This window comes from Colletotrichum orchidophilum (assembly GCF_001831195.1).
Source record: "Colletotrichum orchidophilum strain IMI 309357 chromosome Unknown Scaffold_16.1, whole genome shotgun sequence".
NCBI lineage: Eukaryota > Fungi > Ascomycota > Sordariomycetes > Glomerellales > Glomerellaceae > Colletotrichum > Colletotrichum orchidophilum.
Window position 1 is genome coordinate 215812 of NW_019172972.1, and position 23844 is coordinate 239655.

Below are 23844 nucleotides of genomic sequence, written 5' to 3' on the forward strand. Positions count from 1 at the left end.
TCGGATCACATCCCCACGTTAGATACCCAGGTATAACGGATTTATCTATGAGTAACGTTGTAGCGCGAAATTGTTCGACCCAGACGCGACGACGAAAGAGGAAAGAGACATGGTGAGAACAATGATGGCGGACACACTAAGTAGGTAGAGTGAAGGTATCTTCCAAGTTCAAGTCTTGGACCGAATATGTCAAGCTTCGTGCCCGTTCCTCAATCATTGCTGACTCATAACGCACTTCCCATTGGATGCACACACAAAATGCCCAGCGACCACTTTCGGCATAGGTGAGAGAGTCAGGATGTGCCCATAGCGAAGGATGCATGGGGCTAGAACCGATCCAGCCCTGTTACGGACGACCTTAACGCCTCAGTTTCGCTGGTGGGCTGATCAGTCGACTGGGACGAACTCTGCGAATATGGTAGACCAAGACAGAATGTGTCTCTCCCGTTGTCCGCCTCACTATAGGCCCAATTTGAGGCTTGCCTCGCATGTCTCTGCCAATTAGGAGAAAAACACCACCGCTTCGTGTAGCTTCAAGGCCCCGAAGGCGAAGGAAGGCCACGCAGTTGCATTAAACAAAAGGAAGCTTTTCTAACTTCTGGCAACCTGTACCCACGATGCTTGCTCTCTCCGCCTTGTAAGGCGGGGCTGCGGGGCCGGCTTCCGCCTTTTGTCCGCAGCTACGCTTCCCCGCGCCAGGTGGAGTGAGTAAAAAGACAGTTTTAAGCTCTCGTGACATGCGGCAAGTTGCTCGAAATTCCTGACTAGCGCCGAAATACTTAAGCTTGTTTTTCATTTTTGTTTTAGCCATGTTGGAGAATTAAAGTTACCCGATGACTTACTAGAGATAAGATCCTGATGGTGAAATGAGCAATTCGAATACGGGTGAAGTGCGACGTTGAGCTCTTGAGGCTTGGTCGCCGGGAAGCAGTCCCAGCGTGGATCACAGATCATCGTCTGATAAGGGCTTTCTTAAGGGATTTGCGATGAGATCTTCATCGTCCAAAAGGTCTTGCCAAGAAATCTGTCGCCAAGAGCTGCCTTCAACGCAGCCAGTGAACACTGTCTGAGCGGCCGTCACAATCGCAGATCACACGTTTCGCTGACTTATGCCCACATGATATGCAACATTTGAGGTACATTGAGGATCCATCATCTGGCTCCTGCCCACAGAGACGTAGCTGCCAGGTTGTTGACCTTCTCATGACTCCTGAACTATGCCAAGCGCATGTCCAAGGAAGGTTGGGTGAGGGCAACCCTGGCACGAGCCAGAGCTTATTAACGAAGTTGAGTCTCAGGACATCGGCACACCAACTTGCCGCGGCTGTCCAACGCTGAATATGATGAACGTGACGAGGCGAGCATAATTTGAGGCTTACACACGGATCGCCCTTCCTCTTTAGGCTTGACGTGAAGTCCATGTATCCGGCAAGCTGGTCCTACAACCCACTGAGCCCAGCAGGCCGCGTCGATCATTTTCCGGCTGTACCAACCTATCGGTTGATGACTTGCGGAAATTCCCTCCGGTGTGAAGGGGTGGAATGATACCTTCAAGCTACCATTGAAGCTGACACAGATTATGCCTCGCCGAGATATGCAATCTCACGGAACACTCCGTCTAGACTTTTTCCGTCGTCGTCGTCGTTTTCGCGAGTTGTTGATGAACCTGCTCATCACCCTCCCCGCCAGCACCCGAATTGAAGGGGTCCACTGGCTACATCAAGACCGATTTCTCTCAGTGATTGATACAATCAATAAAACACAAGAGTAACCCATCTACTCTCGTGTAAGACCGTCGGAATTGAGACGGCAGAGAATGCACAGGCATTTGTTGAACATGCTGCAGTTGCATTTTCGTGAATCTTTATTCTGCAAAGTGCCAGTAAGCTTTTTTTTAACCTTGATTATGCAATTTCTGCGTTTCCTAACCTTCTTTTTTGTACGCCTTGGGCGCCCTGAGATCTCTGGCGAACACGTCTTACACTAATCCAATCATTCCAGGATGGCACTCGGATCCTAGATGTGCTTTTGTCCCCGAATGGAATGAGACTCTGTTCTGAACGATATGCTCTTACACGATCTTTCCAGTAAGTCCTGACTATGCCAGTGAAGAACTCATCAAATTCAACTTGCAAGCAATGCCGTCAATAGGGTGTCCCAGTTCTATACATACCCTTCGCAACGGGATTCAAGGTGAAGACCTTGGCATGTTTGCGAGCACTCTCTCCTTCAACAATGGTACCTTCTACTTGATCTCATCTTGGGTCAGTACCGAACTCGGAGAACCAATGTTTCCCATCTTCACAACAAAAGACTCCTTCGACGATCTTTTATGGTCCAATGAAACATGGCCAGAGACCCCCGGGCGATACTATCGGCCCAGGCATCTTTTCAGATGACGATGGCTCCGTCGTAATTGTTTTTTCCGAATAACCCATCAAAGCAGCCTACCTGGATCTCTCCACCGGCAACACCAGTGAGCCTTGGGACCTACTCAACGGCGCAGGAGTTGCGAACGCGGAAGGCCCCTAAATATACAAAAGATGCATATTAGTACTTGCTGATTGCTGAAGGTGATACTCAGCTCAATCATTCGGTGATTGTTGCACGATCTAAAAGCATCATGGTCTCATAGGGCCTTGGGAAGCGGCAACTCAAAGCACCATGGTGTCGAACAGGAGCACCATCGAATTCATTTCAAACCGTTGGCCAGGCGGATCTCTTCCAAGTCTCGCTTGGAAATGGGTGGTTATCCACTCGCGGAGGATCAGACTTTTATCAAAGCCTCCACTGCTGTCACGAATCAGCCACGAATCAGCGTATAAGATGGCTCATAGGAATCGGCATCTCAACTGTGATCTGATTCTGTCTAAGTGAAGGCATGCAGAAGGGTCTGTCTGATTTATCCTTATTTACACGCTTTTGTCTGACTCGCGCAGTATTCATGCCCTGTCTCATCGCTGTATCAGGCCCTTTCGTGACAACTGCCATATGGGCAGAAGAACTGTTCTCTTCCCGTTTTCACGGCCAGCAGGAGGCTGTCCCATTATGGATCGAGTTCGCGGCAAATAACGATAGCATATTACCGCTGTAAAAGACTCTGCCCAGCCTTAATGTATTGTTACTCTCCTTTCGCCTCAACAGCAGGGTAATAGCACTGCACCACCATCTGCTCAGCCTGCCAGCACGGGCACAGGTGGCCTTTAGCTGCAGAGAATACACTGTGACATTTGTCCACTGTCGACCCGTAATTAGATGCGCAATAAATGTGGTCAAATGAGATAAACATGTATTTATACGGGAATAGGTGGTTCAAATCATTGCTCATTGTGAATTTCGTCCCATTTCACTTCGGGGAAGTCTTCTGAAGGACTATCCAGAATGGACTGAGAGATATGAAGCAACACATCGTCAAAGAAGGCTCTGATGAATGTCCTCGAGATATAAACCATTCTGTTGCCGTCCACGGGTCCCGATGGACGTGTTGTGCCAAAACTCTTCCAAAACGTCAGGTCGGACCAGTCGGCATGCATGCTTCCGTCTACCGAGAACAGACGCCACCAGCCAGTCTGCCAGGTCCGGTAGTTGTTCCAGGTGCGGTCCGTATTTGCATTGTGGCCCTGAAAGCTAAGAATCATCGACGGCTTTCTCAGGTCCGAGTCGGACGTGCTGTTCAATCGACCCCAATTGGTGCCGTCTACGTTGATGGCGGCAGCCACGGCATCGCTCTCCAGTGCCACGGTAAGCGCAGCAGAGCCGCCGAGCGACACCCCAAACGCGCCGAAGTCATTGAACTTGAATGGTGCCTTGAGCTCAGCCACCAGAGAGGGAAAGTAATCAATAAAGTGCAGCTGCTGCTTGATCCTGATGGCGTGCAGCTTCTCTACCCAGTCAAGGGTGTAATTGCTGAAAGCCGGCGAGAGGCCAAAGACGCCGGTGCCGTTGGGATACCGCACAAATGGTTGCTCATAAACGTGATCAAACGCAGCCACGACGTATCCTCCGATGCAAGGTCAGCGTGAGCAACAAAATTTTAATTGTCGCGGGCTTACCGTGAGAGACGAGGTCAGAGATGACAATGTAGTTACCATCAGTCGGCGGGCCCCAACCACCGGGGCCGAAGAGAAGCGTGGGGCCCGTTCCATCGTCTAAATAAGTGGCATTCCACCGCACCGTCGATGTTAGGTGGGAGACATTATAGGTCCATAAATCGGCGTACAACTCGGTTAGCTCGGCCTCGAGGTATGGCTTCGGGCAAGGTTTCTCATCTGCAGTGGGATAGTACAGCGTGACGAGATATTCGGTCGAAACACCGTTCGGCCACACGACGTCTTTCTCGTCCAAGAAGGGAACAACAAACCGCTCGGCACCGACGTTGTACTCGCCCGTAGGAGCAGGGATTGGCTCTCCGAGGACGGTACGTGCGAGCGACAGCCAGAAGCAGAGCGTTGGAGCCGAGGGATATTGAACCTTCATCGTCGCGATTGAGGGCAGGAAACAGCGGCTTTTGAGACCTGACAAGGCGAAGGTTCTTGACCGCGATGCTGCTGTATTAAAGTAAGCATTGCGGTCTTTGCCTCTCGCTGCTGTGGTAGGAGGCTACTGCCAGAAGCATTGCAGCGGCGCAGTCAAAGCAGCACGACTTTCGTACACTATCAGTTTTGGTCTTGGCTTAATCAGGCAGCTGGAAATTTTCGCGCTGACAAGGGGCTCGAATGTGCAACCTGTCGGGCAACTGGCTGAAGGTGCGGTGTGAGGGGATAAGTGTGAAGCGCCTTGGCATCTCAAGTACAAGTAAGCTGACGGCAGAACGGGCAATCTTAAGACCCATGATCAAGCCGCCTTTTACCCCCTTTGATACCTTAGTTCATCTAAATGCTTTCCTTGCCTCATCATGGTGATTCCTCCGCGGATGACAACCCCAATTCCCTGTTCAGCATTAACCCCATGCCAGTCAAAGGTTAGAATAGTCACGTTGGTTCATTATGGAAAAGAAATTACAGACTTCATTTCCTACAGACCGTAGTTTCATTTCCTCGCTACTTGACGGCAATTTGTTCTTGTTTCTGCGTTGGCCTGCTAAAGCAGCTGTTTCGGGATGTCCAACGTCAATTAATTACGACACAATGTTGGGTGCTGGAACTTGGCATATAGGCCAAAGCAAAAAGCCAAAACGTTGCGACTGAGGGTTTTAAATAGGGAAAATTTACACCTAGGAATAATGAGCACTATGCTACCCATAAGCCTACTTTCTATACCACATCCTCGTAATCTTCGTCCTTCTCTGCTTTGCCTGTAAAAGGAAAACGCCATGCAGTAAGGCCTCTGCCGTTGGTGGACATCCCGGTACATAAATATCCACAGGCACGATTCGATCTACTCCCCTCACGACGGAGTAACTGTAGTGATAATAGCCGCCCCCATTAGCACAGCTTCCCATGCTGATTACCCATTTCGGGTCTGGCATCTGGTCGTAGCATTGTCGAAGAGCAGGCGCCATCTTGTTTGTGACCGTTCCAGCCACGATCATGACATCAGCTTGTCGAGGCGAAGCGCGGAAGATGATGCCGAGACGATCCTGGTCATAACGCGGCATTGACACATGCATCATCTCCACACTGCAGCAGGCCAGGCCGAACGACAAGGGCCAGAAAGAGCCTTGGCGGGCCCAGTTGACAATGCTGTCCAGCGTGGTTCTGTATTGTTGTGTTAGTCTGTCGCGGAGGGAGCGAGATATGATGGCATCCTGGACTAACAAAGCATATTCAACGGCGCTGGAAGGACGTTCAATGATTCGGCTTTCAAACGGTAGATTGTTTTGTGGCACGACGCTACGGCTTGTGGAGTTTGACCTCACATGGCTCGGTTTGCGATGGTGCTGAAGTCTGGATACGGATGATGTAGACGCAAGATGAAGGGCACGAGCCCGTGTTTGTGATGCGAAACTCGACGGATGGAACCGTAGAAGATCTGGAAAAGGACAAGGTGAGTTCCAATGTGAAGCTTATGGGCTCTGGTGGTGTCCTTTGACGACAGAGCCCCGTGAGGGTCCAAGGGGACGTGGTTGAGCTAGGTGACTCACGAAGGCTGAACATAGTATAATACTTTCTTCTTGGTATTAGCTTAGAAAGAGCATCGGAATGGTAAAAGATCACCAGTGCAGAAGGAAGTCAAACGGGTCGCCGCGCTCGTTGGCGGAAGGCAGCACAGTCCCGTCTATTTCAAATGACCTCGGAGGTCAAGGGAGGAGCTTTTAGCACCGGGAAGAAGAAACATTTTATATGGGATTCGAACTGCAATAGGAGCCCCCATTGATGCATGGGACTTCGGTTCCCAGAAAGTGTCTGCATTTTGTACTCTAAAGCACGTTATCTGAACTTGTCCCTGGTGCAGATAATGGTATTAATGAACAGAGTTCGTTCCCCTCATGCATTTAGCAATGGCCCTATGAATATAGACGGATATTCTTAATCCGGGGAGTATTCGGGTGGCACGGATGGTCTTGATGCTGAGAAGAAATCGAGGAAGCAAGAAAAGACCATGATGCCTGATGAGGTTGGGGAGTAGCCTCTTTCCCTTTATCTTATGCCCAGACCTTCCGTATTATGATTCGACTACGGCCCCACCTCGGCAGGCAATGCAAGCAAGAGCTTCCATCCCAATTGGGTTAGTGCCTAATAAATCCATCCGAGTTTGCCGACACACCGGGGTGGGATTTCTCCGGTCGCTGACTACTCCGGTCCCCAATTGCCCCTGTCGCGGATTGGCGGGTCCCGCCCACGCCGCCACTGCCAGTGCCATCCCGCGTCAGCGTCATTCCGAACGCGTTGATCGGCTTAAACCCACCATTTTCACCTTCTCTGTCGTTCATCCAAGCCCACCGCCAACCACGCCAACCAACGCGATGGTTTACTGAAAATCCTAAGCCCAATTGGAAAAGCCCATTATCTCCCCTGGGATTCCCAAACACCGCCGCCCGATGACAGCCGGAACTGCCATGGCCGCTCCTCCAACCGGAGGTCACACGTGTGCTAGTTGCGGGAAGCAGTATCAGAGAAGCGCTCATCTACGCCGGCACGAATCCACACGTACGTAGTCTTCTTATTTTCTCCCTTTGTTCTAACTTTTTTTCCCCTGGTTCTCATTCACCCTTCCGCCATTTCTTTTTGCATGTCATATGTCGCCCCTTTGAGTCCTGCCGCCTTCTCTATCCCGGGCGATCTCGGACGAGTCCCCGTCGGTCAGTGATGATTGCTCCCATCTATTGATACTTAGCTTTGTCAATGTACTGTCAGTGGGTTTCAGCAACGTATCTGACAGGATTCGCCCTGTCTATCCCCAGTCAACACTTGACCTGTATATCAACCAAACCCAAGCTGGACTTTAGCGGCTGATTGCCTTCTTCGGGATTTGTTTGAATCAAGGACTCACTATTTTGCAGACATCGAATCGGCTAGGTACAAGTGCCTCTACTGTGAGAAGGCATTCGCCAGACGGTTCGTATCATCTTGCACACATCCATGCCGAAAATCCCACTAAAATGGTCAGAGATGTATGCCGTAAGCACACTATCCACTGCCCCAAGAAACAAGACCGGGAAACTGTTCCACACCTCAAGCGCGGCCAGAAACCCAAGGCATGCGACGCCTGTTTTCACAGCAAGCAGTCATGCGATACATCTGATCCCTGCGTCCGATGCGTCTCTCGGAAACTGCCATGCACATATCACCGGCTGGAGGAAAGCATTTCAGTCATCACAGATGCATCTTCCACACCATCTTCGTCATTGGACACTACGGCGGTGGACACACCCGATACTGACAAGGACCGCACCAAAATTACGGTTGCTTTCCTTCTCGGACTGACAAATCCAAATTCGGAAAACATCCTGGAGTTCCTCGCCAGCGAAGCAGCTGCGAGAACCGAGGGTGATGGGATCGATCCAACCATGAAGGGCATGCCTACGCAATATCCTCCAAACATGCTAATCGATGATGATTTCAACTTCCTCCCCTATGGCTTCCCGTCAACATTCGCCCCTGAGCTGATTGACTTCAATGCCTTGAATGTCTTGTCAGAAAACATACTCTCCAACGCGACCGTGTCCCCTTTTGTGCCAGAAAGCTTGGAACTACAGTCAGCTGAAATCATCTCAGACTTACAAGAGCTTCATCAGACTATGGTCGTCACAAACCAATGGTATGACGGTACCTTCGATCTCGACACTGCCACCTCGGTGCTCTCTGCAGGAAACTTGTGCCAATTTGCTGCAACCTACTTCCGAGTCAGTCATCTTGACTTTCCCATCGTTCATCGGCCAGACTTTGGCAATGACGATACAACCAAACAACTCCTCTTGGCTGTTGGACTCTCTGGATCTCTGAGGTCACCTCCGAGCGACGATGTCCTCGCAGCTCGTGGGTATCTCAGTCTTGCCGAGGAGTATATCTTTCGATGCCTAGAGCGTTTGATGCCCCCAGGCTCTGCACCCGAGTTCACCCATGAGCTCGGGGAGACCTTGCAAGCAGCTCTTATGATTCACTCGCTTCAGTTCTTCAGAAACGATGTAGCGACACGGAGAAAGAACAAGACCCAGCGACTTCCGCTGCTTGTATCGGCCGTAAGGGTTCTTGGCCTGGCACAAACCAAACATGCCCCCATATTTCAATATGAAGAGTTCGTCCGCAATGAGTCGAAAATTAGGTGAGTCTTTTTCGCCCTGTGGCTGGATGTTTGATTGCTGACGACCAGGTAGACTGGCAATTTGGACGGCGGTGGGGGACTGGCAGCAATGCGGCATGTCCAATACTCCGCCATCGATGACGCCTGCAGAATTGACGTGTGATCTGCCGAGCCCCTTGGAGCTTTGGGACGCCAAAGATGCAGCAGAGTATTATGACGCGGCAAACGCTCTCGGAGCCGATGGTTCTAGGAGGATTTGTTCTGTCAAACAATGCACCGACGCGTTGATGGCCGAGAGTTGGGTCGGCATAGGAAGTTTCCCATTTCAGGACATCAACGGATCCGACCTACAATTGTTGATTTATGGTATGTTCAGTCCCCATCACTCAGGAATGCAAAAACAGAAACAGCTAACACCAGGTCAACAGCCCTCAACGCCATGGTGGCTTCGGCCACTCTCATGGGTGTCTTACCTGCGTGTGCACCAGCCCTGCTACGTGCCATCTCCAGATGGGAAGTCATGTGGGACACGATCAGGGGCCGCATAGACCCCGCCGCATTTGAAAGAGTAGGCACGATCCGGCATAATAGCGAGTTATGCTGGATTGCCAGGAAGCTTATCCATGTTGCCATATCAGGAGACAAAAGCTCCGCTTACATGCAAAACGTTGGACATGACTCTCTAGTGCAACTTCACGAGTTCGTGCGCCAATACCGCGATAGCTGAACGTCCTCCCCGCCGATATTTCTCAAAAGGAGATTTAGCTGGGTGCGTGCAACGCAAAGCGCTAGCTCGGGTATCGTCGTTCTTCACAACTCCCCTTCCGACCATACGTGTGCTTCAAAATGATTTCCTCGGATTTCAAAAGCGGAAAGGTGAGGCCTTTTTGCATATTTGATTCATGACCGCAAATCAACGCACCTTTTGGAATGCTTCGAAGCTCGAGAACACGACTTCTTTGATTGGTGAATCAAACGAGGAGAGTATCGGGCTTCATTGACGCCATGCGCTGTCGTATTTTCCTCGAATCTTGCCAACAAAGTAGATACAAAAGTTACCCAAAATACCTCCATTACAAACGAATGACTCCGATTTTCAGTTCCACGCTCAGAACAACCCTTTCAAGATCCCATAGCGGTAGTCACCGAGACTGTCTAGTCAACAAAGCTACGAGCTTGCCTTACGATACGCCCCCGCAGATTCAGCGGCGCTGACGCGCATAAATACCCTGAAAGACGTCATCACGGAGCAGGACATGCTATATAATCGGGTCATAGTCCTCAGTCGCTTCACCAAAGGTGATGTTATCATCAGAGTTGAGTGTCAGCTCTTGCTGGTTGGTGTTGTAAGGGGCGACAGCGTCAACGGCGGAGATGAGGGTCTGGTCGAAGAAGAGCTGGCCGAGGTAGCTTTTCGTGCCATCGACGTTTGTGTCGTTGTCCAGGACAGTGGCACCAGCCGTGGTCTTGACCTGGATGTGAGTGGCGCGGCTGGTGTGATGGCCTGGAACATGGTATCGAACTGGACAACGCCGTCGGCGTCAGTTCTCTTGAACGCTGCGGCCGAAGGTCGACTTCAGCCCGCCCTGACCGGTAGCAGAGACACCAGAGTACACGCCGGTAGCATTGCAGTGCCACGCATTGATCAAGATCTCGGGCACAACCGCACAAGTGGAGACCGACGAGTTGAACATGAAGGTGCAGAGGCACGCCAAACTGGCCGTCGGTCAATTCGCTCCGGATCAGCTCGCCGGCGACCCAGTAGGGACCAATGGTGGTCTCGGGAACGACCACACAGGTCGTATTCTGGGCAAAAAAGAGTGGCTGGTTCGGTGTCGAGAGTGTATCCCTCGGAAGACTTGGTGGTCAATTGCCGCCCACGTGTTCAAGTCATTATCGCTACGGCGGCGGATCGGGGCTACAAAATCAATTGGCAGCCTAGAGGGACGGCGCTGCTCCTTGGAAACTCACCAGACATGGATATGGCTCTCTTCTCACGGAGCTCCATCAGTTTGGCCTCGCGACGCTGTATAGCACGTTGTTTGAAGCCGAGTTCGGTAGCCGAGCCGGCACATGCGTCGAGAGCCCGACGGTTGCTGATGGCAACAGATCGGTGCAGGTCCATCTCACGCTACTAAAGAATCGAAGGAGAGGAGCGTAGAGTGATTTTTGGTAGCTAGGAAAAGCCAAGAAATGTTTGACATCTTCATGGCTCAACATTTTTATGTACGCCATCCTAGGGAGGGCAGAAGACGTCGTCAAGCATAGCCGCATACGCCTCGAGACCGCTGGACCAGGGCGAAATACAATAGCAATATTTCGGAAATTTCGTACGTACGAGTGACTAGTCATCGGGTTTCGGGCCAACACATGGGTTTCCTCATCAACTTGCACCGTCGACCAGAGGGACATAGGACTGTAGCGGGATGCCAAGCCCCAGTGTGTCGGAGCTTTGGCGGCGGGGGGCAGATCTTAGTGAGACGCTGCTACTTTGCGGGGAAGTGCCGGCTGACCACATAGACCTCATCAAGTTCCCTTCCTCTTCGAATGGTTCAGACCTCTTTAAGGGGTAATTAAGCCAGGGTTAAAGATGAAATCAAGCATAATGCCATGTGGGGCGGGTTGTGGGCAGCAACACGTCGGCAGTTCCCTTTGTGGCGTTTCCAGCTCCTCTCCATCCAATTTTCTCGGGTGATGAGCCAGAAATATCAAAACGTGGATGTTTGCAATGCAGACGTTATCGCGTCCTCTGCGGTCCAGCCGAGTTTCGCGTTATAACCAACGACATGCCACATCCACGGACCAACGTCAACCCCGGGAGCTAGGGGAAGTTTTGAGGCGGGAGCCATTTTCCACTGGGGAATTCTTCAACATATTGGTGCCTCTGCATGCTCATAAATGGACATTCTGTATTCGCACGGAGCAGGCCTTTGAAATGTCAATGTTTTGGGCATCGCCCCCCCGAGACATATTATAAGACATGTGATGATCTGCAATCGAGAAGCAAAAGGTGCTTGGAACCAGTGTTCATCTCGGGCAATTTTCTTCAATGGCTGTTCCTTACGACGACAAATGTTGAATATTGACGCTACCTTGATCGCAGCAACAACTGTTGAAGCAGAAGCAGAAGCGTTGATGTAATCGGGGACCAGCCGCAGCCTAGCATAATTTTTTAGGATGTAGTCATCCAATTTCTCCCCACCCAAGGCATGGTGCATTGATTGTCGTCCTGCTCAGTATCGGAGTGATTTTCTTGCGGAATGGGATAAGGGAATGAGGAGGACGATGAAGAGGTATTACAATAGGCGACATAGAACGCAGAAAATAGCATTCTAGATGTTCAGTAGTCGATATTAAATCCAAAGGAAGCTGTAATGATTGAGACATAGTTACAAGTGATTCTATGTCGAAACTTACTGACAGCGTACGAGTGGCCAAGTTACCCCGGTTAAGCACTGGATCACAATGTCATAAGACGTGTTAGAGAAATCGGAAGCGGCAACTGGATGTTTTAACCCGTAGCCTACTCCAAGCTCCTGCTTTCGGGATTTCATTCTAAGACGAACTTATGTAAAAGAAGACGCGCTGTCTGGGAGCGAAATTTAACTGCCTTGAGACAGTCGAGGTGACGAGCCAAGACTAGAATCGAGTGTTAGTTCGAATCAGTCAGAGGTGGATATATCTTGCCCGCAGCTCTTTGTTCATTCATGGTGAAGTTCTATGGATCCTCGCTTACTGCAGAATCCCCCCTGTAATTACTTGGCTTGTCGGGTGAGTCCACCAAGAAGTATCCCCTATCTCTCCACAGCGGATAACAAACCGATGGCAGTTAAGGCTCTACATTTCCCTACTTGTCTGGCACCCTTGGACAAGGACGGACCAGTCACCGTGCCTCTGCGGTTTCTGTCTCTTTCGACAACACAAACGGGTATCTTGCCAGTGATCCTCAAATTCCTTCATGGAACACGCGTGGTTTGCCAAGAAATTTACAAATCTTTTTTGGATGAACTAGAACCTGTCTCAACGCTGGAAATTTCACCGCGTAGGTGATTTTGGGGTCCACAATCAGAAAGCGTTCACTCGGAACAGGCACCGTTGCTAGTGCCAAGCTCATCGGTGGCATCTCCGCGTGACAACGCGTGAGCCCGCTGTTCCAGCCCGGGATACGACAGCAAAAGGCGAATGGCTAGACGCTACCTTCTCTCGAAACAATGGAGGGTAAGATCATGGACCAATGCTGTTATACATATCATCAAACTGATCTCATGCCTTTCAACGACGCTTAGGCCTATGAGGCTACTAGCAGAGTCCATACTCGGACCCGCTTCATTGTCGTGGAGCAACAAGGCTCGAATTCCGGGTCCTCTCACGGCAAGGAACGTCACGAAAAGAATGAACCTGAAGAGCCAAGCCATGGCTGGAAACCTACCTTTTGGAGAGTCATCGAGGGCAGCGCTACGGCCTTTGGCTCCATCGCTGTCCTCGGTCTGGCAGGGTACTCCTATCACGCCTACTACAAAGACCTGGTCCTGCGAAAGATGGATAATGCTTTTGGCGTCGGCTTCTCAACGCCGGAGTTGACAGCTCTTGGACGTCACGTGGCTCCTCACAAGCTTCATGCCCTTGATGATTTCACGGGTCTGGAGGGTGAAAATGAGTGGATCCCCCGAGCAGAGCAAGAGCACATTGATGGCATCATCGACGGGAGTATTCGAGGCCAATACCACTTGATCACGGGAGAAAAGGGAACCGGGAAGAGCTCAATGATTCTGAAGGCGATGCGCAGGGTCAACGGCTCAGGGATTGCCATGCTGGAAGCCCATAGCGATCTCGAGGTCTTTCGTCTCCGCCTGGGGAAGGCCCTCGACTTTGAGTTCCACGAGGACTATATCGGGAGCTTGTTCAGCTTCAAGGGCCCTCGTGATTCCACCGCCATCCTCGACATCGAAAGAGCCTTCAACAAGATGGAGAAGGTGGCCCTGATGCGGCAAAGACATATCCGGAAGCCGCTGGTCTTGATCATCAATCGCGTTCACGTCCTCCGAGACGACGATGATGGACGCGAACTACTCGAGCTGATCCAGCAGCGGGCAGAAATGTGGGCGGCAAGTCGCCTCGTCACGGTAGTTTTCACGAGCGACGACCACAGTACTACTGAGCACCTCAAATGGCAAGCGACGCGGATATCCGTGACTGATGTCCGCGACGTGCCCCGCGAGCCTGCTCTCGAAGCTCTGAAAGGATTCCGGCAAAAGGTCTTCAAAGAAGATGTGTCCAGCGATCTCCTGGATCAAGTCTACAAGATGGTTGGCGGACGCGTCCGGTTCCTGGACCACGTCGCCAGATCAAAAGACATGCTCGCGACTTGCAAGTTCATCTGCGACAGGGAGAAGCGTTGGCTCTTGGGCCAGTGCTGGATCTTGGGCGGCGACATGGATCCGGACGCCGAGGATCAACAAGACCACGCCACTACGGCGTTCTTGCTAGCCAAGGCGTTGATCGAGAAGGAGAAGGGTATGAAGCAAGAGGATGTTCTGGCCGGCAAGCTCCCGGAGATGCCCCTCCACGAGGCGAGGCAACTTATGACGAGGGCCGATTTCATTCAGAAGCATGACCACTTTAACATCTTCTCGATCGATTCCAACTCCATGGTTCGAGCAGATTCTGTCCCGATGCATAATGCCTTTCGGGAAATCTGCTCTCAAGAGGGCTTCGACGAGCTTCTTGAGGCCACCTTGGAGAGACTGGATGAGTTGGAGGGTCTCCAGAGGACCAGGGAGATTGTAATGAAGGACTTGGCCAACGAGGGCCAATTCCAAGCCATGATTCGCCAGGCCAAGGCAGGAGGAGACCCCTTGACGGTCACCGTAAAGGCTGTATCAACTAAAGAGTAGTTTTGAGCAACGAATCTTCATCGGTGTGAGGTGAGGATCGTACAGCTTGATGATGAGAGCAAATTTGCATGAACGGGCATAGCCACTGGCCGTAAACCAATACTCCCGTTGTCTCGCGCGACAGGTATAGGGCTGTGCAGATCGAATTCTGGGTGCCTGTGCTGTGTGTACTGTCTGTTGAAGGGTCTTCTGAAAGGCAAAGGGTGGTTACACCCCCAGTCGTGCTGCTTCCTCATTATTTGGTGCAATCTCATCTTTGACGGGGGTGAGCCTCAGAGACTGCACATGACATGATGATACACATGTTTTCTCGAAGGAATTCTGAGACTCGCAGGCGGAAAGCGAAACAAATAACCTACAGTAAACGCTTTGTTTGTTTGTGTTCATCCCATGTTTGGAGGAGCATTGTATCATTCCAGGGAATATCCACAGCAACAAAGGCCCGGAAAACTATTAAGGTGGTGGGCACCGGAGGATTTGGAGGGATAAAACCCGAGGGAGAAGGCCGGAAGAGAAAATTCACCGGCGGCCGAGACCGGGCCGTCTGGATGCGGAATATTTAGGGTTTGTTCATCGGAGGTCAAAGCAACGATGTGTTGAGGGGGGCCGCCGTTTCGTAGAGATAGGTACAACGTTGACGAATGAATGCGAGCCAAAAGTTGGGACGCCGGAAAGGAGAGAGTTAGTGGAACTCTCACATTCGGATAGGGGGATCGGCACTTGTGAGATGGGCTGGCTCCAACGCTGGAGAACAAAACGGGCAGCGTTCTGTGCGATTAGACAGTAAGGAGAGGAGCACGAGCCTTGGAAGCGATGCACCCCGGATTCTGGAATGACGCTGCCACGCGACGAGAGTTTATTGATGGACCGCGTCGGGGCCATTTGATGACGGGTGGAAGGACGGATTAGCTTCATTGCAGAACTGCGCGGAGGAGCGCGAGCCTGAGGATATACGATAATACCGAGCTAAGGACCTTGGTCTGAGCTGAAGCGCATGAACTCTGGGGATTTCAATGGCGAGTTTGGGTAAGTGGCATTGGTCGTTGGTCTGTTTGTGATATGCAGCATGAGGTCACTGTATGGGATGACAGCCGCGGTTTGCTTTAAGTAGAGTGAAGTGAGGGGAAAGCGCAAGGACGAGGGAAGGGAAATTAAGTCTTCGCGAAGAGTGGTGAGGTGGTTAGTGGGTGATGCTTTGTGTTGACGAGGGGTGATGCATGTCGAATGACGTCGTCACGATGGTGGGGAGGCCTAGTGTAAAGTCATGGAGAGCACGTAGAGAGGCCTAGAGGGTGAAGGGGGGTTGGTACGACAAGATGGTCTCTTCAGCAGCGGAGTGAGTTTGGAGGCTGGAGGAAAGGGGACATGTTGCGAAGTGACTTGGTTTCCACTGCCGTGACACGAGTCGCAGAAGAAAACGATGATTGGATTGTTCCCACTTGGTATGAGAGAGTGACGGTGGATGTGATGTGAGTTACAGTTCGTCGAGTAAAGAAATCAAAAAAACAAAGGGGGAGAAGTGGCTGAAGTGACTTCCACGATATGTGCGAGTGAGTATCCGTAGGGATCTGTAAATAGGACACTTGTGGGCGGTGCACGAGGCAGCAGCGGGAAGCCGCTCATCGCCTCTTCCTTCCGTGTCTTTGGCACCTGGCTGCGGCCGATCGCGATCCCATGCACAGACCCAATTGTCTTCACGGCAAGCACCAACCAACGGCGGAGCAGCGACCCAGGGGTCGGGGTCCACACCTGCTGCCACTTCCACATGGAGAAAGACTACCTAGTGTACCTAACGGATAGAATCTCAGGAATCAGTGACCAGCGCGGCTGCCTTATCATTGTGAGGGTACTCGATACCTTTGATGTCCGATCCGGGCCTCCAGCTCTTCAGAGCTCCGGCATTTCCACCACTCGCGGTTTCCCGACGCATGGTGGCCTTTTTTTTCACTGCAGCTCCCAGCCCAAAAACACCTGAGCAAGCCCAACCCCGCGACGGGCTAATGTAGTCGAAACAAGCATGAAGATACGCATAAGGCGCGGATAAGGCACTCACCTCTGCAGTGCAAGTCTCTTGCGCGGCACCTCACGCAGCGCAGCAGAGGTCTGATGTGTCTTACATGCCCTGCCTTTCCTGACTGTGCCTTGCCTTGGTCGCTTAGGTACGAGACCTTTCAAAGCCAACTACGGCTGCAGGGAGACCCGACGTCAATTATCCATCATCGCTTTCTTGGAAGCGACAGACGCGGAAGACGCGGCGGCGGCCCTTTAGTGCGTGAGCCCGTGAGCAGCCCCCAAAAGCAAGTGAGTGAGTGGGACCGTAGCGACCCTGAAAAAAGGTGACTGAGACGCACTGAGTAGTGAGTTTCCGTACCTTTCTCATCCATGGCCACCCCAGCCTCCCTCTCATCCCCGCATACCGCACACACACACACCACTCACACGACCACTATCTTTGTCTGCAGGCAAGCCAGACTTCCATGTGCCAATGAGGGGTGAGAGGTGTGATGTTGCTGTGTATTCGAGAATAGAGCCCGAGATGGCAGACTGGACCCAACCCACCCCGCTCGTGAGATGATGAGAGCTGTGCTCTGTACGGAGGTATCCGTACTGCATCTGCCACCTGGTCCCGAGTCCAGACTTCCATGTGCCAATGAGGGGCGAGAGCTGCATCTGCCATTGCCCATTGCCCCGTGGTATAAGACAAGATGGCAACCTTCAAAAGGCAGCATCTGCTCACCTGCCCACCACACCGCCGTCATTTGCCTGACATTCCATTCCTGACAGGGAAGAAAGTCCCTCATCACGCCTCTATCAATTCATCGCCTTGCAGTCTCACGACCACTTTCACTTTCCTTCTTCCTTTCTTTCCGAACCCTTCATACCCTGATTGTCCCGACAACCTCGACATATTCTTCAAACACATCCCGACAATCTTCGTCCAAATACAAAGTCTCCCTGTTTCACAAACATACCGAACCCCTTCTATCGTCCAACCCAAAAAAAGAAAAAAGGGCGAAAAAAGAGGGACGTCCAAACCGCCCCCAGCAAGCCCAACTCAGCAGCCCAGCTCAGCCCACCCCTGGTCGGCGCACCCGCACCCGCACCCTGCAGGTCACGAACCACCAGTCCACCACCCCGTCATCCTCAGGACCCAGCTGCAAGCCTGCACCTGCACCTCAGCACAAAACCACCGCCTTTCGTCACCAGATTTCCCAAACCCCGCTAATCTCTTCCTCTACCACCTAACAACCAAACTGATCCGAAGCCAACTAAAACCTCGACCTGACCGACACATCTCACGAGACTGGATATCACGACTTTTACCTCTGCTTTACCAAATTCCACCAGTTCACACTACCTTAGTCCGTCGTCGCAAAAACCTTCAAAATGGCCGCCATCGTCGAACGCAGCCCTCCCACGCATTCCCCTCCTGGTCCCCATCCCAAGCGGCCAAGAGGTGAGTAACTTTGCACGCCAGCATTCGCCAAGAAGCTCGCCTTGACTGACCACAATTCATTGCAGGCATTCTCAAGAACTCGTACCAAAAATCTCCCCCGACCTCACCCGGTGAAGCCGACCTCACCGAGAAGGAGCTTACTCTCGTCAACACCCAATACAACGCTGGCCACCGCCGTTCGTCTTCCGCTGCCCGCCCCTCGGGCTCTCGCCGCCAATCCAGCCGAACACCCTCCCAGCAGGGCGACGAAGAGCAAGATCTGGAGTCGTCCCAGCGCCTCAAGTGGGACGAGGCCAATCTCTACCTGACCGAGCAGGAGCGCACGTCGACCATGAAGATTGATGAGCCCAAGACTCCCTATGCGAAGCACTACGACCCCACCGAAGACCCCTCGGACGACGAGGAAATGTCGGAGGACCCAAACATTGAGAGGAAGCCTCGCACGGCTCGCGCTGGTCCTGGCGTGGAGGATGATATCCCTATCATGTCGCTTGGCGAGCCGGAAGAGGCGGTCCCGGAAAGCGAGTCGTCCAAGGAAAAGGCCCTCAAGGCCGTCCACGTCGACGACAGCGCCAGCGCTCATGGCGACGATGACGAGTTGGCCGGCCTTTCGCCCGAGGAGCGGGAAAAGCACCGTCGTTTTGAGGAGTTGCGCAAGAAGCACTACGAAATGAAGGATGTGGCCCACTTGTTGGGCCACCCCGAAGAACTGGCCGAAGAGGAGGAAGACGACGAAGACAGGGCCGCCCGGCCGCCTCCTGTCCCTGCTCTTCCCCGGCCGAGCGAGGCCACCAACGGCCAGGCCTGAGCGGCGGCGGCGGCTGCCTGAAGTCACATTCAGTCCGCACGCCGTACCAAGGAGGACGACACAGGAGACGCATTACGAGCATTTTCACGCACTGCTGACGCTTTTTGGGGTCGAGATGGAGATTAGCATCCGGCAACGGCGTGGCACACGAAGGAGTTCTGGGTGGATATCACGGATGGGGATTTTAGCGGCGTTCCGGGGCCTTCGTGTCTGTAATCGTCGTGTTTCGCAGTCATTGCAGCAGCCTGCTTCCTGCTCAACGTTGGCACCTTTGCCGTCGGAAGAAGGAAGAAGTTTTTCAGCACGACTAAGTAGGCTTTTTGCTTCGGCCAGAACCTGGCACTTTCAATAGAGTCTGAATTGTCCTATCTGCTTTTTGGGTCTCATGATATCCATAATCTTGTGGCCCATGTGAAAAGAAAACCGTCAAGTTCCGGGAAAGAATCTTGGTGTATGTGCGTCTTGTAGTGCCCGTCTATTCTGCTGCCCTTTCCAACTGATTCCTCACAAAAGACCCTTGCGCGCCAACTCAATCTTCCTCGCAGCCTCGCCTGCTGCAAAACCGCCCCTCGAAACACAGACTCGGTTGCCGTCTGTGAGCTCAAACTTGTCCTGGTTCGCGGGCCAGGGGCAAGGGCAGTGGTGGGGGAAGTGGACGCAGGCGAGGGTGTCGGGGCAGAGGAAGTGTTCGCAGTAGGCTACAATGGTTAGAGATCTCGTGCATGTACAAGCCAGGGAGATGTAACACAGAAAGCTTACAGCCGTCATATCGTTGCTGGTATTGCGACGGGTCGCTCGGGACGTTTTGAGGTTGCTGTTGCTGCTGCTGGCCGCCGAACATCTGGTCGAAGAAGCCAAACTGGGCCTGGGCGGAGCTGATCAGGGTCAGGAGGACCAGCGGGAGGGAGGCGAAGAAGCGCATATCGTTTGATTTGAGCTGTCGGATAGTTCGGTAGAAGTACGAGCAGACTTTTTTCACTGCAGGTCGCTCTTGTCGCCGTGATCCCTCAAAGGTGCTCGCTCGTCGTCTTGCTCAATGTCGCTGCAACGGGTCTGCGCCATTGCGCCCAGCTGTCCAAAAGACCACCTTCACTTAGGTACCTCAGACCCGCCCCCAAGATCCTTATCGCTATCGCGACACGCTGACTCAGCCGGAAAAATACTCTCAGCCCATCTATCTCCCTTGTGCACGCAAAGCTTCAACTGGCGAAAAGGCAATGCCCAGTTGCCATTGACGACGTAGGGGCAACTCGTCCACAAAGCACACCTCATGCGTTTATTTCAATTGCAGCAGCCCCTGAGGGCCGCTGCCGCCGGTCTCCTGCGGACGACCGCACCGCTCCAGTCCTCCACCTCGGCCGCCGCTCAGCTGCTGCGGGCCGATGCCGCCAACGCCCTCGTGGCCGGACGACGATATGCCTCCGTCAAGTCGCAGGGTGCCTACAAGCTTGCACCCAAGAGGACGATACCGAAGAAGCTGGGAGCGAAGCGCACTGGTGGTACGTTTATTATGTCTCTCTCATACATCTGGGGCTTGACCCATTGGAGAGCTCCATAAGCTTGACCGTCGTCCAAGAGCTTCGTGCTAACAGCTTGCTTCTCCCACCACGACAGACCAGTATGTCATCCCCGGCAACATCATCTACAAGCAGCGCGGCACCCTCTGGTGGCCCGGCGAGAACTGCATCATGGGCCGCGACCATACGATCCACGCCATGGCCACGGGCTACGTCAAATACTACCGCGATCCCGCGCGCCACCCGGACCGGAAATACATTGGCGTAGTCTTCAACAAGGACGACGTCCTCCCTTACCCGACGCACGCCGAGCGCAAGCGCAAGCTCAACATGTCGGCGCACACCATCTTCAAGCCCGTCGAGACGCCCGCCATCTCGGCTTCTGGCATCCCGACGCAGATTCTGCGCCCCGCGCCCCGGACGGCCAAGGGCGCGCCGACGCAGCCCGCGAGGGTGCTGAAGCTGCGGGACGATTACTCTTACCGCGAGGACAACTGGCGCATTGGTCGACTGGTCAAGTTGAACATTGGTGGCATGAGCCGCAAGGCCAAGATGAGGCAGCGGCGATACGCCAAGGAGCGCAACTTGGCGGGACAGAGGGCGGCGCAGGCCAAGTTCGCGGCGATGGAGGTGGACGAGTGGACGATTGCGGCGTCCAAGAGGCTGCAGGATCAGAAGAATGCCGCCGTCCTGGCCAAGAACAAGAAGCAGAAGCAGAAGGCGCAGAGGGTGGCGGCCAAGGCGGCCAAGACGAACAAGAAGCGGTAATCGATGTCTTGCGTCTTGCTTGGGGGCATTCTTTAGGACAGGGGGGTGGACGTGCGTGTGAGAGTAGGCGGATTGGGACGAGTGTATCATGGCTACCTGACTGAGGCGTGAATGTCCTGGGGGTCATGTTGAGTGTAGAATATCTTGTACAAATCCATACTAGCATCCACGATTTCGGTGTCATTGCCCCTGGTCTTGGTGCTCTGCTCAGCTATCGACCGGAATTACAACTCTGTGACTTCTAGGATTATTAAGCAATATCGAAGAAATGTTACCTTCGCCCAATATACCTGGTAGTCGATAGTCGGGATGCTTTGCCGGGCAGCCGTTAGCACTATCAGGTTGCTTTTTATTTCAACTTCCTGTCGAAATCTTGTGTGGGGAGGGCACCTGCCATGTATCGTACCTCTTTACTTGACATATGAAATACGCTGAGAACTTGGAAAGCTGTAGGGCTATAATATGTTTACGTATCGTCACCCACTTGGATGGCGTGTTCTTGCTAAGCTTTAGGAGATAGCTTACTATCAGCATATATCTTGCGCTCTTTTCGGGATCTCATCGATCTTCGTACTAGCATTATTTTGTCGGATCTTTCCCCTGCGTCGCGTTACACTCGGCGGTTTCATTTCCCAGCTCATCATACCTTCGCTAACTTTTCTCTAGGACCTTTTTCACTGTCCACCACGTCAACGCCTTGAGGCATATCGACTGCCTCAATAATCTGCCCTTCATTTTCCAGCTCTTCGGGCCTTACATAATCCTTGGGCTCAATCCATCCATCTTCCATGATGGGGGGTGGCCAAATCTTGCAGGAAATCCAAAAGGTGAAGCCGGATAGGAAGAGCCCGACCCAATACGCAAAGAAGTAGAACCTAGTAACGCCGATGGGAGCCGAAACGCCCATGTTGTTGAGGAAACCGTAAAAGTTGGGGATGATGCCAACAATGTAAGCGACATAAGCGCGGATGTTCCAGCCATGGGAGTAATGGTAAGCCCCCGACTTCATGGACGTAAAACAGTCCGGGATACTGATGCGGCCGCGGCCGATGATGTAGTAGTTCACCAGCAGGACACCCGTAATGGCAGAGAGGAAGATTTGATAGGATGAGAGGAAGGACACGAAGACAGAGGCGGAGCCCTGGCGCTTGTTAGCAATCTCTTCACTTGTGTAGGTCGAGGACTCTGGGTGGCTCAGGGGCTATGACATGACTTACCAGGAGGAACCAGGGGTTGATGGCGAACGATATGACGGCACAGACGAAGAAACCCCTTCGGACTGTGAGGTACTTGGGGAACAACGCCGCAATATCGTTACCGGCGGGCAAAGAGTTCTCAAAGATGGAACTGAAGATGCAGCAGTATGCGAAGCAGCCGGCGATGAAAAAGCACCCCGCTCGGTTAGCCGCCGTGTACTCTGCCGTCTGAAGGTTATCCAACAGCGTGACCGGATTCCAAATCAACTCGCCAAAGATCAACTCGCTCGAAGCGCAGACCAGATTCCCCACCGCCGCCACAATGAAGTTTGCGATGGGGAAACAAAAGAGGTTTCCGACAATGACATCGTTCTTCTTCTTGGCATACCGCTGGAAATCCGCGGCGTTGCTCGCAAAGGTGGCACAGTTGGCCGCGCCGAGCATGAAGAACTGCACAATGAGCCACGCCCTCTTGGACCCCGTCGCGGTACCGCCCTGGCGGACGACGGGACCGAGGCCGCCTGCCTTTGTGGCTGTCCACGCGAGCATGGCCACGGCGGAGATGATGAAGACGCACAGCTTCGCGTAGACGAGCCCGCGCATCTTGGGGACGGGGATGACGAGGAAGGCGCAGGTGATGAGCCAAAAGATGACGAAGCCAATCATCCCCGACGTTGTAAGGGCCGAACCCTCACCCATGGTGTTGGGGATGTTTGCGATTCCGGGGATGATGGCGTGCAGCATGACATAGATGCACTGTCCGCCTTGCACCGCGTTCACGCCGTTCCAGACAATAGCCATGACGGCGCGGTTGAAGGTCGGCCACCATGCGCCGTAGATGCCGAACGCAGCGCGGCAAACGACCGGGTAGCCAACGTGGTAGCAGCTGCCTGCGCGTCCATTCAGGGTGATGATGAGGGCAATGAGGCACTGGCCGCCAAAGGCGCACGCGAGGGACTCCCACATGGACAGGCCGAGAGCCTGGGCGGTGGAGGAGGCGTACCAGTTGGAAACAGTGGCGGTGGCGGAGAACCAGAAGGTGAAGTAGGTCCATTGGCTCCATGTGCGGTCGGCGAGCTTGAGAGGGCGGAGGTCGTCGTTGTTGAGGAGGGCATCGCGGCCGTGCATCTCGGAGGTGCCGGCGGCGGCGGGGACGCGGAGGCGGTTTAGGAGGCCCATTTTTTGCGTGGAAGAGTGCCGTTGCGGCACGCTTTGATCTCGGGGGCCGGTGAATGCTCAACTGTGATGATGGCCGTTCAAGAAGCAATGCCCACCCACCCGTTGAAAGTTGTTTGGCAGCAAACGATAGAAACTCAGGGGAGCTCTATGTGTTCCCTTGACAGAGACTTATACCAAACTACACCCGACAGAATGGTAATCATATCGGCTACAGAGGCGCGATCGGCTGCTGCATGCTGATAACCCAAGATATCCTTCAAGATACCGGAGTCATGCGGTTCATGTGGGGGAGATAAGCGCTGCAGGGGTGCTGACGAGTCTTGATGGCCGACTGCAGTGTGCA

General features: G+C 53.0%; 10 protein-coding genes across 10 annotated transcripts; 5 read left to right on the plus strand and 5 right to left on the minus strand.

The window, feature by feature from the left end:
• Nucleotides 1-3317: 3317 nt before the first annotated feature.
• On the minus strand, nucleotides 3318-4476 carry CORC01_02792 (platelet-activating factor acetylhydrolase; the record flags this gene model as incomplete). The annotated part of the gene is made up of 2 exons (XM_022614442.1): nucleotides 3318-4000; nucleotides 4053-4476. 2 exons carry the CDS (start codon nucleotides 4474-4476, stop codon nucleotides 3318-3320), a joined length of 1107 nt encoding a protein of 368 aa, XP_022479056.1.
• A 776-nt stretch (nucleotides 4477-5252) lies between these two features.
• Nucleotides 5253-6312, minus strand: CORC01_02793 (NADH-quinone oxidoreductase; the record flags this gene model as incomplete). Its single annotated transcript, XM_022614443.1, has 4 exons — nucleotides 5253-5293; nucleotides 5401-5696; nucleotides 5858-6069; nucleotides 6295-6312. 4 exons carry the CDS (start codon nucleotides 6310-6312, stop codon nucleotides 5253-5255), a joined length of 567 nt encoding a protein of 188 aa, XP_022479057.1.
• Nucleotides 6313-6997: 685 nt separating this feature from the next.
• CORC01_02794 (uncharacterized protein) lies at nucleotides 6998-7539 on the plus strand (the record flags this gene model as incomplete). The annotated part of the gene is made up of 2 exons (XM_022614444.1): nucleotides 6998-7088; nucleotides 7442-7539. The coding sequence occupies 2 exons, from the start codon at nucleotides 6998-7000 to the stop codon at nucleotides 7537-7539; spliced, it is 189 nt and encodes a 62-aa protein (XP_022479058.1).
• A 1-nt stretch (nucleotide 7540) lies between these two features.
• On the plus strand, nucleotides 7541-9409 carry CORC01_02795 (uncharacterized protein; the record flags this gene model as incomplete). Its single annotated transcript, XM_022614445.1, has 3 exons — nucleotides 7541-8703; nucleotides 8756-9048; nucleotides 9111-9409. The coding sequence occupies 3 exons, from the start codon at nucleotides 7541-7543 to the stop codon at nucleotides 9407-9409; spliced, it is 1755 nt and encodes a 584-aa protein (XP_022479059.1).
• A 532-nt stretch (nucleotides 9410-9941) lies between these two features.
• Nucleotides 9942-10807, minus strand: CORC01_02796 (uncharacterized protein; the record flags this gene model as incomplete). The annotated part of the gene is made up of 4 exons (XM_022614446.1): nucleotides 9942-10186; nucleotides 10274-10398; nucleotides 10564-10600; nucleotides 10654-10807. 4 exons carry the CDS (start codon nucleotides 10805-10807, stop codon nucleotides 9942-9944), a joined length of 561 nt encoding a protein of 186 aa, XP_022479060.1.
• A 2057-nt stretch (nucleotides 10808-12864) lies between these two features.
• On the plus strand, nucleotides 12865-14576 carry CORC01_02797 (uncharacterized protein; the record flags this gene model as incomplete). The annotated part of the gene is made up of 2 exons (XM_022614447.1): nucleotides 12865-12900; nucleotides 12969-14576. 2 exons carry the CDS (start codon nucleotides 12865-12867, stop codon nucleotides 14574-14576), a joined length of 1644 nt encoding a protein of 547 aa, XP_022479061.1.
• A 3387-nt stretch (nucleotides 14577-17963) lies between these two features.
• Nucleotides 17964-18841, plus strand: CORC01_02798 (uncharacterized protein; the record flags this gene model as incomplete). The annotated part of the gene is made up of 2 exons (XM_022614448.1): nucleotides 17964-18033; nucleotides 18099-18841. 2 exons carry the CDS (start codon nucleotides 17964-17966, stop codon nucleotides 18839-18841), a joined length of 813 nt encoding a protein of 270 aa, XP_022479062.1.
• Nucleotides 18842-19345: 504 nt separating this feature from the next.
• On the minus strand, nucleotides 19346-19763 carry CORC01_02799 (uncharacterized protein; the record flags this gene model as incomplete). The annotated part of the gene is made up of 2 exons (XM_022614449.1): nucleotides 19346-19539; nucleotides 19601-19763. 2 exons carry the CDS (start codon nucleotides 19761-19763, stop codon nucleotides 19346-19348), a joined length of 357 nt encoding a protein of 118 aa, XP_022479063.1.
• Nucleotides 19764-20111: 348 nt separating this feature from the next.
• On the plus strand, nucleotides 20112-21126 carry CORC01_02800 (ribosomal protein L27; the record flags this gene model as incomplete). The annotated part of the gene is made up of 2 exons (XM_022614450.1): nucleotides 20112-20340; nucleotides 20456-21126. The coding sequence occupies 2 exons, from the start codon at nucleotides 20112-20114 to the stop codon at nucleotides 21124-21126; spliced, it is 900 nt and encodes a 299-aa protein (XP_022479064.1).
• A 640-nt stretch (nucleotides 21127-21766) lies between these two features.
• CORC01_02801 (NCS1 nucleoside transporter) lies at nucleotides 21767-23501 on the minus strand (the record flags this gene model as incomplete). The annotated part of the gene is made up of 2 exons (XM_022614451.1): nucleotides 21767-22267; nucleotides 22344-23501. The coding sequence occupies 2 exons, from the start codon at nucleotides 23499-23501 to the stop codon at nucleotides 21767-21769; spliced, it is 1659 nt and encodes a 552-aa protein (XP_022479065.1).
• Between the last annotated feature and the right edge of the window lie 343 nt (nucleotides 23502-23844).